The following is a 14,799-nucleotide window of genomic DNA, read 5'->3' as shown; positions in this document are numbered from 1 at the left end:
TTTACGGAAAGCAATGCCGTATCTTCTTCCAATTTAGCGTGGTTAATGTCATGCAAATGACACGTTGAAATTCATTCATCGCAAATTGTCAATACGTAATTGATGACGCTTTTTATTATTCGCTTATCGATGTCATTACTTATTAGCTCCTTGAAATTTCTATTTGAACGACGCGTCGTTTTCAAAATCTTGTCGTTTCATTTATAAAATTTGATAAAGAAGCTATCCATTTTACAATTTCAAGGGGGAAAAAAAGGAACTTGCCCAATTATCAATTGATCAGACAGAATAATCAAACAAAAAAATATTGCCATAACTCGGCGCACATTATTGGCTCAACGATCCCCATACAACATCTCTGATTAACCAGTAACGAGCATGAAAGATTCTCATTTCATGCAATTTTTTTTTTCCCCGAGTTTGAAGTATTGATAAACAGAAAGAAGAAGAGAAGCAACCAAGACATGGACTTAAAACTTCTTCTGCTTATAACGTTGTATCCCGTAGACATCAACAATTCCAGGAGGGAAGACAGGATCAGTGGCCCCTCTAAGAGCAACCTTTGCAACTGAAGTGACGTTTACAGGAGGAATGAACAGAGGCCCCACCAGCGGCACTTGGCTCAGAGGTTTTGCGCGTTGGAGAACCTGCGGTTATGTCAATACAATTATGCATGCTTATTTTATAGCTTTAGATGATTTCGCTGAATTAACGTTCCACATACATTTTCAGTCGTTAGGTAGGTCAATAACAGGGGAAAAATACTCGGGTGATAAACCAGAGAGATCACCAATAGTTAGTGTCAATTCCTATGGCTAAAGAGAGACGGGAAGAACATAGAATATTTGCATCCTGCAGTGTGCCAAAACTTTCATGCACTTTATCCATTAAATGTTCAAGTGCCTGCCCTTTGTTCTGCTAAATCTATAGATAGTCCAAATGTTCCTATGGGTCGTATCGGACATCTATACATGCCGGAAAAAAGAACATAAATTGAATAAGACTCAGCGACTAACCGTCTCCAGTGGATAACCAATAACACCCAGAGGTAGTTTCATGCTTCCAACACGGCGAGTCCCATAAATGAATCCGGGCCTCAGAACCACTCCTGAAAAACAGTATGCAAGTTATATACAATCGTTATACTTGTATAGATATTGTATAGATATCCTATCGTAAAGCAAATTATCACAGTCTTTACTTCTAAGCTGAGAATATTTCTGAAATTAAAGAATTAAAGAGGACTACCACAGGCCCTCTGAAATCCATTCCGTTTGATAAAAATAAAATAAAAATAAAAAAGGTTCGCTCATTCATTAATTAAAGTTTTAAGACAGGTCGCTTTCTCGCCGAGCAAATAGGTAAAACTAAACTGCAAAACTTAATGCAACTGAGTTATATTTAAAAGATGAGAAAACTCACCCCCATAAGGGAATTTGATTAATAGCTCTGCCTCAGCGGCTCTCTGCATTCGAAAAAGATGCAAATATAACTTTATATAATATCAAACTACACCCTGAGAAAGATAAATTTTCCAGCCCATATAATTAATCAACCACCAAATTGATGTATGAAACAATATTTAATCACTACTGCATTAACATAACGGATAGACTTAATAGACACTAGAACACGAATTATACCACTTTACTATTATGCCTCAGAAAGACAAAGGAGACTGATATTAAAGCGAAAATGCTCTAGGCATACGTGAATACGTTAGAATGCAATAAGCCAATATATCCAATGCACTTGCAAAAAAAAACTTGAAACAACAAGTGATTAAGATGGTACCTTTCCCTCGTAATATCCTTGCAATAAATAATTTGCCACACCAAAGTCAGCAGCAGAGATGTAGACAAACCTTTTCACACCTGCAGGATTGAGGGACTGATTTCAATTTGCACATGGAAAACATAGGCCAGCTCTCCTCAGTATTTAGGGTTAGCCAATATCTCTGGTGCCCATGCAATTCTCATGCTTTTATAGACCCTTTTATTCTTGTTCAGGGGCAATCTTTCAAGGTAAAGAATGCACTAAGGGCATGTTTACTTGTCATAGATGGCAAAGGGAAAGGCAGGGATGTTTACCTTTCCCACCTATTCATGAGTTTACCTATAAAATGAGGACCTCTAAATTGATGGATGGGGCCCGCGTGACGTAGAGATTAAGTAAAAAGAAAGCTAATCCTAAATTACCCTCGTATAGTTTCCCTTTCAATGAACACAGAATTACTATTGTAGCCTTACTAAATTTTAACATAATTACATGCACAAGGATAATTCAGTATTTCAACTATTAGGATTCCTTTTTCTAAAGTTAGTAAACACTAGAAAGGGAATCAGATTGTTTCCAATTCCACTTTCTAATAGGTAAATAAACACCTGTCTTAATTTATTTTCTTCCGTTTCCAACATCTTTCCCTTCTCCATTACAAATTAGTAAATATCCTCTTAAGAGTTTAACAAACCATAACTTCACAAGAGACGAACAGAATTACCAAATCATAAGTACAGCTGAAACGTTAGTATGGATTCACACCTTTTTCTGAAGCAGCTCTAATTGCATTGATATTTGCAGTCCCATTGATCTTATACATGTAAGAATTGGAGCCAAAACCACCAACACAAGAGATCTATACAAAGGAAACCTTAATCAGAATAGTAGATAAATCTCAGCCCAAAAAGCAACATAACCAATATCAAAGGCTAAGCAAGTGGATGAAAGGTAGATGAAGCATCATTTAGATAAGAAAAGTTCTCCCAGTTTTAGTTAATAGTTCAATTTAGAGCAAGGTATTTTAGTAAGCTTGCTACATGAGAAATCCGCAAAGTTAATAGATGCAATTTGCAAAACTAGAAGAAAAAATCCATTTTGCTACATAACGAGTAAAGAAAAAGGATGGACGTGCACTATTAATGTCATCATACAATGAGAATGTCATCTGTACTAAGAAGTCGGCAAAACAACAGCACAACAGGCAAACTACATAGCTTCACCATTGTGCGTGTGTGACTGTGTAACAGAGACATCTCCTATCTCCTTTTTTATTTTTCTTGGCCATTCATACACACAGAAATGAGTTGAAAGGACTACATACCACAGAAGTGACCCCATTCAGAGCGTCCTCCCAAGAACCGGGTGATAGAAGGTTTCCTGCCGATTGAAATAAGGTTGAAAGCCATCATAATATTTTCAAAGCAATGTTCCCAATAGAAAACACACTACGGAAAACAAACCTTGGTGCCAAATTACGTCACTAACCCATGAATCCTGTATGGATGATCGACCGGATCTAAAAAGTGAGAAAAAAGTGTAAGGAATACATTATTAGAGTTTAAACTATAGCCATAAGAAAGTGAAAGAGCAGAAGCTGCCACTCAATAAAATCACTAAGGAGTAAGACCTTAATATTAGTTAGAAAACCAAACAGGCATATCATTCGTGGTCTTTGTTGCTCATGAAAATATTCAGGGATCTAAAGTAGACATATAGTTTTTAGAAAGGACCATCAGATCACTAGAAGCTCCTTTCTCAGAAAAGCCTTTGTTTATATTTATTTTTTTGTCATTAATTTGTTGGATAAATAAAGCCTTAATGTTATACAGGTTAAGATTGACCACTCCGTGAAGAACTATGTAGATTTAGTAGAGTAACAGCCTCCTCTCAGATAACAACCTCAAATCAAGAAGCACAAGAAAAGGTTGATAAACATGGTAAAGAATTAAACCTGCTCAGGCTTGCAACAGACAAACCGCGGTCCACAGCCTCTTTACAAACATGTGAACCAACAAATCCATTTCCACCCAACACAAGTAACTGAAACAAAATGAAAAATCAAATGGGCATTCATTCAAGATGTCCTAAACGATAAATTGCCACACTTTCTCGGTGATGCATATACCCTCGAATAAAAACAAATACCTTCTCTGTAGGAGGAGGAGGAACATTGACAGTCTCTGCCTCCTCAACTTTAAAGGGTTCGTCGACCTTATTAGATTCCGTTGACAAATATCTTTCACTGTTCGATACGCCCATTGCACTATATGGCAACAATAATCGGAATATAAGAAGAAAGGATAACAAATTCACTTGACGCAAGAGCAAGTGACTAAGGAAACTTGATTGCTTATTGCTTAATTAAACATCTAACATAAACCGCATCCAGTTTAACTAAACTACGAAGAGAAAACTCAGGCATAATTTCAAAAAATCCAGAAGCATCGCGATGAATCTCAGTACAATTAATTTCTCTCTGTTTCTTTGTGCTCATAGTTTGGAAAATCTATTTCAGGGATTAAAAAGCCAGAACTTAAAAGGCTTTGTCCAAGTTCCAGCCTTCCAGATACTACCGTTCATCCAAAGAAAGGAATGTATGTTCTAACAGTTCTCATATTTGCTCAAATTCTAGAACCAATCATATTTCGTTGAAGAAAATGGTTAAAACAAAAACAAAAAAAGACAAGAAAAAAACATATTAAATTAGCAGAACATATAATCAAGGCAAGGGGCATTTTTTTCCCTATTTATTTTCTAATGATAGAACCATCCAGAAGTTTATTAATAATAAATAAAAAAAAAGATAATTTCGGAGTCCTTATTTTCCAATCTTTTGCCACACTTTCTCGTCAGCCAAACATAACATTTAAACATTACATTGCACTTGGAAATAAAGACACCAAAGAGGCACACGATCACAGTCTAACGCACAAATTACAAATGCATATAAAATTTAAAAGTGGTACCAGAAGGCAGAAGATACAGAAATGAATAAGGAAAAAGAGAGAAGCTTACTAGAGCCTGGGAACAGTTGATCTTGAATGGATCAAACGCGAAACAAGAGTCCTCATTTCGAAATTTTCTCTGCCACAATCCCTTCTGCAATTCTAGGGTTTCTTCGTTTCTACCAATTAGTTCTTCAATTATTTCCACGCGAAGGTGGGGATTCAAAGAATAAAGGAGCAAGAAGAACAAGTAAGTCGGAAACTCGGACAGCGTAGCTGTTTCTCGCTCAAGATCGGAGCAGTTTTAGAGAGAGAGACAGAGGACACATGGCGGCTAATGCTGGTGACAGGTTTAAGTACACGTGGCTGACTCTAAGCCTAGTGATGTGATGAAACTTTTGCGAGAGGTTTTTTTGGAAAAAAATAATAAAAAGGACCTTCTACGGCTCAATATGTCAGATTTTCAGTATATTAAATTTATACAAAATCATGTAAAAATAAAAAAATACATAAATTTAATAATTAAAAAAATTTAATACGTAGCGATGCAAGAAAATCTCCAAAATAAAAATGATAAATAATAAAATAATATGTTATGAAGAAAGTCCAGCCTACGTCAAACGCACAAGAACGGTCTTTCATCGTTCCCGTTCCTGACTTTCTACGATGAGTTGATGGCCCTTGACTGCCGTTTTTGTGGGACCTACTCATCTTTATTTGATGGCGCATCCCCGAGAATCGAGATTCCCGAGACGACCAAAAGTTTCCTTGCTAATCTGGTAAGGAATTCAGTGGGGCCCTATCTTCTTGGCCCAGTCTATTATGAGCTTACAAAGACTGCTTATTGGGCCTCGTCGAAACCTGGAAGCCGATGTACCTGGGCCATACAAGATGTAACGTGGATGACCACTCTCCCATGAAGATGAGAATGGTAATCCAAAAACATTCTTATTGGGTTGCTAACAACAATCAAACAGGTACGTTTGGTAGTGATTCTTGGAGCCCAAAATTAATTTTCTAACCATCCACAGAAAATTTACATTTCATAAAAACTATAAAAAGTAATTATTTAAAAAAATTTAAAGAATTTACAGTCAAAATCAGAAGCAGTTTAAAGACAACTTTGGTTTTTAGATTGTGTGACAATCATCTTAAAATACAATTAATGAAACTTTCATAATACTCATAATACCCTAAAATCAATACTTGTATAATTACAGTTTATCAAATATTCAACTGTTTTTTGTAATAGTTATTTTTTTTAGCACAACTAACAACAATTTTTTTAAAATCTACAGCACTACTAAATTGGCCCGACGTATAATGTGTAGGGCCAATATACAGTCAGAAGTTTCAAGAGCTAGACCGTAAAATCTACCGTTGGCTTCATGTCACAAGGCCAATATACTCGGATCATCAATGTGTCAAGTTTCCAGTCAACTAAAGCCTCTTTTAGGGGAAGCTCTATGCTAAAAAATTAGTACTCTTTGACGCTTCAAATAGAGGAAAGCAAAAGAAAATCGAAATGCAAGTATACGAGAATAGTGTGTCTAGTGTGTGTAGAATAAGAATACTGATAAGAAAGTGATATCTCGGTTCTGTTTATAGGATTGAACCAACAACTGGAGTAGTTCCAATAAACTCTACAGCCATAACTCTTGGAGTTAGGGTTTGGACCATTCGACTTAATTAAGATGAGTAAATACGCCTTGTGTAGAATCACCATTTATTTTATGGCCACATATCTAAAGTTGTTACTTAGGGCTGTCATATATTATAATATTTTCCTATACTAATACTTGGTTACATTTAGTCACGAACTCTTTTTTTTTTTTTTTTAATAATCAAAGTGTATGTTTTGGTAACATTCTTCTTCATTTTTTTTTTTTTTGTTTTTCCTGGCCTTATATAGGAATTGCGGGTAGTCAAGAAGAGAAAATACTCATTTAAGTCTTCCGAGCAAGCAAGCACATACTCAATGCGGGACATATTAGGATTACGTTTGGTTCATAGATTCAGAATTATTTTCGATTTACGTGTGTTTTTTGTGAGAAAAAATATTGTAGCGAACCACAAACCATTATTCAAATCAGTGTACGAGTCCCCCAACCAAACAACCTTTAGGTTATTTTTCAATTAGTGACTTAGGTAGTTGGTGCCCTACATCTAATAGCTCTTTACACTCAAGCCTTTGTTATTTTTATAATGGCGATTCTCCGTAAAAATCTCATACTCAAATTGGCAAATGTTTTAGGCGGTCCTTTCTTCTTTTAATTTCTTCGCGCATTTTGGTTTCAGTTTCACCACTCTAATCCAAAAGGTGTCCTAAAAGGAGCTCGATTACATTTATACGCCAAAAAAGAAAAAAAAAATCAAAGGTTCTATATTTTAATCATTTTTTCTTTTTGATGTTATTTTGACTAAAATATAACATTCAAAATCATGCGTTATATATCAGTAGAAAGCTATAAAAAAAAAATCATAAAATTCAGATTTGCCTCACTCTTTTTATCCATCTCCGGATGCATGCAACACAAAGATCTCGTGGGAATCTTCACTATAGAGATGAATATGCTCAAACCATTTCAGAGAACAAAGTAGATTACATTACAGATACATAAAATCTTACAGATCATAGACAAGTATATATAAATAGTCAAAGTCACTACCCCACTGATTAGTGTATGTGTATATGTGTGTGTGTGTGTATATATATATATATATATATATATATAGCTCATCTAGACTTAACAACCATCTGTGCAACTTGGTGTCGATCGAAATGACTACACGCTAAAGAAAAAAGGATAAAATCTCCGGATATGCTTTAGGTCCAAATTATCCAAGTTGAGTATTGATTTCCCACATTTAATTTTTTTGGAGAAAGATTAGGAACTATCATATTTGTTGCAAGTGACATTGAATTTTACAATATGAGCAAACTTGTACGTCTAATCTAAATCTAGAGAGAATCGCAACAATATGAATCCACAAGAGTGGAATATCGTCCCCCTTGATACTCGATTATAAAATGTGTGTTAAACTTGCAGGTGATGATTAGACGACACTCGACTGGGAATAGCTTCCAAAAAAAGAATATGATCAAGAGCTTAGTGCGCGGCGGCTTCATATATTGGATATTGACTTTTGTTAATTAGTAATAGTTCTCGTATATCATCATCATCTACGTCTACAAATTGCAACAGTTAAAAGTGGCTGCCAAATATTACAAGTTGAAATTCGAAAAACCAACCAAAAAAAAATTAGATCCGTTAATGGAATGGAAGCTTGGCGAATTAAGGATTTTGTTCTGAAAGCGATGTCACACTATGCTGAGGTAAAAAAGCAAGACACAAATTAACATTCGATTCTGCGAATTGGATTGCTTCTATATATACACACACACACACATGAGAAAACGACGTCTAATAAGGGCACCAAATCCCGTTTTGAAAGCAATGTGATTCTTCGTATATAGCTTGAATGAAAGAAATCGTTGAGATGTGCGATTCCCTCTTTAATTTAAATGTGACACATTCGTTCCCTGATTTGAATTATGATTCGTAATGATTCGTGATTCGCTACAGTATTTTCTCTCACAAAAAATACACGTAAACCGAAAATAATTCAAATCACATGGTTTGAATCTTCCAACCAAACGTCCAGTTGTTGCAATAGTGCTACTGCTAAGAAGTTGACATAAAAATTTACTTAATAAGTAAATAAATAAATAACCCTTTAACAAATGCATGAATGCAGCATCGAAACACAGTACTGAAGATATTTGATACAGGTTGGATTTGTTAAGATTGCGTAATTCTTCACTATTCACTATCGAGAGTAATAAAATTGCTGGCAAAGGTAAATAGTCAAGAATATGCACGAGAATTATAAGTGGCAATATAACAACTATACATCTATTTTCAACCGTTTCAGTGATTCATTATGACAAGGAAAAAATATAAAATAAATCGCACATCTCTCTTGTAAAAACGGAGCCGCTTTCAACCGTTTCTTTTGATCTTTGAAACGAAGCCACTCAATTGAAAGAAATTCAGGATAATTGAAACTCCAATAAAACCAACATGTATATTAGAAATTAAATTTTTAATGACGACTTTTACTATGTAAAGGTGGTAAGTAGTGTGAAAAAAAAAAAAAATATATATATATATATATATATATAAATTGTCTCCAATCCGGTATCGGAATGAAGCGACACTTATATATTTCTTCTTTAAAATATGTATATTTTTTTTTTAAAACGTGTATATTTTCACTTAAAATATGTACATTTCATTTTATAGTAAAATATATAATATATATGTTTTAAGAGAAAATATATACATTTTAAAAATAAAATATATTTTTTAAAGAAAAAAAATACAAGTGTTGTTCCAGTTCGTCCGGTCCGATACTGGACTGAGACTTAGCCTATATTTTATATATATATATATATATTGTTTGCAGGCCAAACTGGAAGGTACATTCATCTTACATTACATGTGTACTAATTAGGGTGCTATATATAATTTTACGTTTTTAGTGGCAGCTCCCTTATCTTTAAGGGAAGAATCATGTAATGAAAAAGGTTCTCCAACGTCATAAATCCACTCAAGTGGAAGGAACATGGTGCGCCTCTTTTTCATGTTCTATATGTTGTGGCGAAAGATTCCAACACTAATCTTTCTTATGGTTTGTCGCTATTGATTAGATTAATTTCGACGCCATTAAACTTTTTAATTAAAATTTAGGGAGATTGGCCCGGATCAAGTGCCCTATGCACTATATATATATATATATATATATATATAACCATGACTATCTTTATAAATGTAATATATATATATGTGTGTGTGTGTATGACATTACATGGATATATATAATTCACATCATTGAAATATCCAGTAGATGATAGATTATGAGAAGATATTATTCTTTTTTTCTAGCCATCATGAGCAATTATTAGTAGTAACCACCACTTTTCCTTATTTGAACTTGGTGATCAAAATATAAAGCCTTAAAGCTTAATAACCCACGAAAGCACCATTAAGATAATACTAAGTACAACAATATTACCACTTAGCGATAGATGAAGCATAGATGCCATAGCGTCATATGTAATCTTCAGTACTTCGATCTTGTGTCGTGTTAATGTGATTTAACTCAGACATAACAACGTCACATCATTACTACCATGCCACCACTAATGGAATGCTCGAATATTTAACGTTAGCACAATGGGTGACATGTTATTGGTATCTCAAATTAAGGTGTCGTTCACTTCGTGGATTCGAGTTTTTAATTCGAACTGAGATGTGACATTTTTTGAGAGTTTTTTACTGTAGCAAAAAAAGTTAGATGTGACATTTTCTGAGAGTTTTTTACTGTAAAAACTTAAAACTGAAAACTCGAATCAGTGAAATGAACGAAGCTTTAAGTTTGCAGCAGATGTTGATATTTATAGTAAATCTTATTCCATCACTCCTTTTTCAACTTTAAGTAAATAGCATAATTGTTTACACTGACGTCTCAGTATGATATGTTATTATTCTTTTTTCTTTTGAATTTAGTACTGTGACTCTACGATTTTAGTAGAATGTGGGGACTATAAATTTATTGTTAGATTATGCTTGTAACCACAGTATATCGTGAGTGAATTTTGCAAAATATTAAAACGAACATATTTTGTTTGTCTGCACTAATGTCTAAGCATCGTATTTTTTATTTTTTATTTTTTAGTTTAAAGCAATAAGATTTGAATTCTACAATTTGTGGTAGAGTAATTAGTTGTGGACTATGAATTTATAATTAGGCTAGCCATATTCGTGGTCAGTACGACATATTGTGAATCTTTCAGTATGCTTTTATATAATAAACACAACACTAAAAAGAAATAAAGTTATTACATTTATATGAAAGAAATGGATGTATATTGGCTTTTTATCAATAATGAGTTTCGAATTTCATCTAATTATATACAGATATATTAACTTTTATAAAGCACCTCTAAAGTGTTGGTAATTAATAATTTATATCATAAATGATTAACAACAATCGTGATTGCTTTTAAATATAAACAAAGAGTATTTTAGAAAAGAAGATTAATTAAGTACAAAAGTGGGATCAATCCAATTTATATGATCGGATTGGATTTGTGTGAAGGAAAGGTGGGGATCCAATAATCGGGTCTAGTTTGTGCGCAAGGAAAAGTGACAAAATATAAAATTTGAAGAACCAAATTTCAACTCCTAAGTGGCCGAACAGATAGAGAATATGGCATCGTTTATTTTACCGATTCGAGTTTAGAATTCGAGTTTTATTACAGTAAAAAACTCTCAAAAACAGTCACATCTAACTTTTTTACTACAGTAAAAAACTCTCACATAAAATTATATCTCAACTCGAATTAAAAACTCAAATTAACAAACTAAACGGGCCTATATATTGACGCGATAAAGCAAACTAGCTAGAGAATCGAAACAAGTACTATCATACATATAAATATATATGTAGGATTATTTTCATAAATGTCCTTAAATTATGTACATTATTTCAAAACACTTCCTAATTTTTTAAAATAATTTTAAACACTACCATTTATATAAAACAATTCAACATACTCCCTTAATTGACGTGGATGTAATTAAAAGTTTATAAAAGGTATTTTAAAATATAATTATTAATTATTAATAAAAAAAATCAAAGACTAATGAAAAAACACCCAAAACAAAAACAGATTAAATTGATTAAACAAACAAACACAGAACCAATATATTCTTCCCGGTTCATAATCATTCTTTCCCATCTTCGATCTTGTTCTTCTTCTCCGTTTACTGAAAGAAAGTAAATATCAAAAATTTAAACCACCATTTTTCTCTCAACCCCGCTTCTCCTCTCCTTGGTAAACTGAAAAATCCCTCATTCACACACTTCACAACACCCAAAACCAATCAAATCAAAAAAATACATTCACTCAGTAGTCGTCGTGAAGCTTCCCCACAAGCCTGCCTCTCCGCCATGGCCCATCGCCCAGTTGCAGAGCCCTCTCCTTCTCTCGCCGACATGAGCAAGAAGAACTTTCCATTGCGGAAGAAAGCCCTCGCGAGGTGGAGGCGGCTTGATTGGGTTTGCTATGTGGGCGGCGCGACTGGGTTCGCGAGGTGGGCGTCGCGAGTGGCTGGAGTTCTCGAAGTGGACGGTCTGATTGGCTGGGTGGCGGGCTCACATGTTTGGCCACGAAAACTGATTAGGGTGTGGGTTTATTTTTGGGTCTGCAAGTAATAAAACCAAGAGGAAGGAGACGATCTTGTTTTGGGGTTTTTTTATGCTTTTTTTTTTTCCTATTGATTTTAATACATCAAGCTTTTTTTTCTTCTTTAATATTTTCTTTTGCTATTCTTTATTATTTTTTCAATACTTAAATCATTTTAACAGAGTTAATTAGAATTTATTGCACCAGTCAATGTCAAATGTTAATAACACCTAAGCGGTTCTGTTAAATTTATAAACAGAAATGGATGGAGAAGATTTTGACATATTTTCTATATTTTGAGTTGATTTAAAAAATTAAGGGACACAAAAATTAAAAAACACATTAAAATAAAGTACATATTTTGGGACACTTTTAAAGATAATCTTATTTATATATAAAAACAAATAGAAAACTATAGAGACAAGAGAGAGTCATTCACAATAGTGCGTTGATTAATAAATTCATGCACAAAGCTAATAAACAATAGTGGGTTTGATAAACGAGCTTGTATTAAACCGTCACAGCTGAAAAGGTAGATATATATATATATATATATATACACACACATATAAACAATAGTGCGTTTGATGAAATTCAGCATCAATGTTAACCAGCAAAAATGATTTAAGTGAATCAAGAGTGTAGTGGTTTTGTTAATTGTTTAGATGTTGTGGAAGTCAATAAACAATGTGTTTTAGATCTTGTGGATTTAAAACATAAAAGCTAAAGGGATGAGTAATCTGATCTCTTTTTCTCTTTTCCTTTTCGGCTTTTGCTAGTAGTTTAGGTAACTACTTCAAAACGAAGTTGTACTGTAGATGCGCATTCCGGATCCAATCAGCCAATTATTAAAAGGGGCACATGTCAAAAAAGACAAAAATAGTAAGAAAACGACAAAGAATTCTTTACTGATGGGATTAGTTTGAGATAATTAAGGGGATGTTTGGTTAGATGATTCAAACCGTAATTTGAATTATAGTTTATGATTCGTTATAGTGTTTTCTCTTATAAAAAATACACGTAAATTGAAAATAATTCTAATCACATGATTTTAATTCACGAACCAAACGTCTCCTAAAAGTTTTGATCATTTTTTTCTCTTTCCTTTTTTTTTGTGGCCATGGAGTCATTGAGCCCGTTTAGTTCGCTGATTCAAATTTTTAATTCAAATTGAGATGTGATTTTATATGAGTACTTTTTACTGTAACAAACAAGTTAGATGTGACTGTTTTTTAGAATTTTTTACTATAGTAAAATGCGAATTCTAAACTCAAATTAGCGAAATAAACAGGACCTTAATATGAGGCTCACATAATTTGAGTCTAAATTTATTATCGCCACTGGTTTTTCATTTAGAATTCTCTATCTTTATATATATCACGTCATTAAATAAATAATCTAAGAAAGAATTGTTGATCTCTGTTAATTCTGTATGTCAATTAAGTTCTTTTTAGATACGTTCATGTACGACTTTTTTTTTGAGTTATTCTTTTCCTAACTTAAATCATAATTTAAATTCTATTGTTATAATATTTTTCTGTTATAAAAATTTAAAATTATTTTTTTTATTATAATATTTTTTTCTTGCATGCATAATTTAAATTCTCAATTTAAATTTTAAAAAGAACAATTCCTTCTTCTTTTGTCCTCAAGCGAAAGAACCATTTAGCATTGCCTGAGATATTTACTTTTTTGTCCCTTTCCTGACAAGCCAAATATTAATTAACAAGAAACAACGCTAATTAAATTCTTTTAGATAAATGATTCCGAAAGTTAAATAATTTCAAAATAAATAAAAGTAAAAATGATATATGCGCAAATTAAATATATATATATATATTTGTAACTATGTTGGGCTTAATAAGTGTGGAATTCGAAGAATCTCTTTTCTCTCTTTGGTACAGTTCTATTTTCGCAGGTATGAACACAATAAAAAAATGTATTACGACGCATGAAAGGCGGGGACGTATAATATGGTGTGGGACAACGTCTGAAACAATAAAATAACAACGTTAGTGTAAGAAGATCGCGGCCATCGGAGAAATAAAGACGTTTAAATTATAATTTAAAATTATTTTTAATTTACGTGTATTTTTTATAAAAAAAAATATTATAATAAAATACGAATTATATAAATTATGATATAAATTTATCAACTAAACACACACATTGTTTACCATTCTTAGTGCTACAACAAATTATAAATATGAATTAATCTATGAAAAGAGATGGAAAGATAAGACAGTACGATTAATTTAATTGAGAAAAAAAAATACACCCCACAAAAGTGCGATATGATTGAGAATCCTTACTAGTGGATTGCTGTCTCTTCCCAGTTCATACCGTACCCTCCTTGGATCAACCTTTGTGCTTTATGACGTATTTTAAGCATATGTACAACACAATCATGTCATAATATATATCTATATACCTATACTTATATATGTAAACAAATACAAAACGATAGAGATGTGATCTTGTATTATACGTATATCAATGTGTATATGTATGTATATAGGGGGAGATAGGGAAGGGGCAAATGCCGGAGGCAATGGGGCCTGCTGGGGGAAGAGGTGGCAAGCAAAGCATAAAGTGGTGGGGTTTGGATGATGATGATGCGTGATAATGATATGGAGTAGATAAATGCGGCAAAATTTTACTAAAAGCTCTCGTGTTCTTTTTCATTTTCAAAGTTCCCGGGTCCCTCCTCTATCTCTTGAGCCCCTAATGTGCTAGCTTTTTTATATAAAAAAAAAAAAAAAAAAAAAAGTTTAAAAAAAAAAAAAATGTATGGATGATGGGGGTGTCATTGCCTGGTTT

At 33.1% G+C, this 14,799-nt stretch overlaps 1 protein-coding gene across 1 annotated transcript; it reads right to left on the bottom strand.

The window, feature by feature from the left end:
• Nucleotides 1–289: 289 nt before the first annotated feature.
• Nucleotides 290–5,047, bottom strand: LOC21390565 (uncharacterized protein At1g32220, chloroplastic). Its single transcript, XM_010110004.2, has 10 exons — nt 4,795–5,047; nt 3,925–4,042; nt 3,731–3,819; nt 3,240–3,295; nt 3,101–3,156; nt 2,542–2,635; nt 1,795–1,874; nt 1,423–1,465; nt 1,017–1,108; nt 290–647 (listed from the first exon to the last, which is right to left on the bottom strand). Exons 1-10 carry the CDS (start codon nt 4,848–4,850, stop codon nt 471–473), a joined length of 861 nt encoding a protein of 286 aa, XP_010108306.2. The 5' UTR covers nt 4,851–5,047; the 3' UTR covers nt 290–470.
• Between the last annotated feature and the right edge of the window lie 9,752 nt (nt 5,048–14,799).

Source organism: Morus notabilis, unplaced genomic scaffold (genome assembly GCF_000414095.1).
Source record: "Morus notabilis unplaced genomic scaffold, ASM41409v2 Scaffold615, whole genome shotgun sequence".
NCBI classification, from domain to species: domain Eukaryota; kingdom Viridiplantae; phylum Streptophyta; class Magnoliopsida; order Rosales; family Moraceae; genus Morus; species Morus notabilis.
Note: the sequence above shows the minus strand (reverse complement) of the source record. Positions and strands in the feature narration are given on the sequence as shown.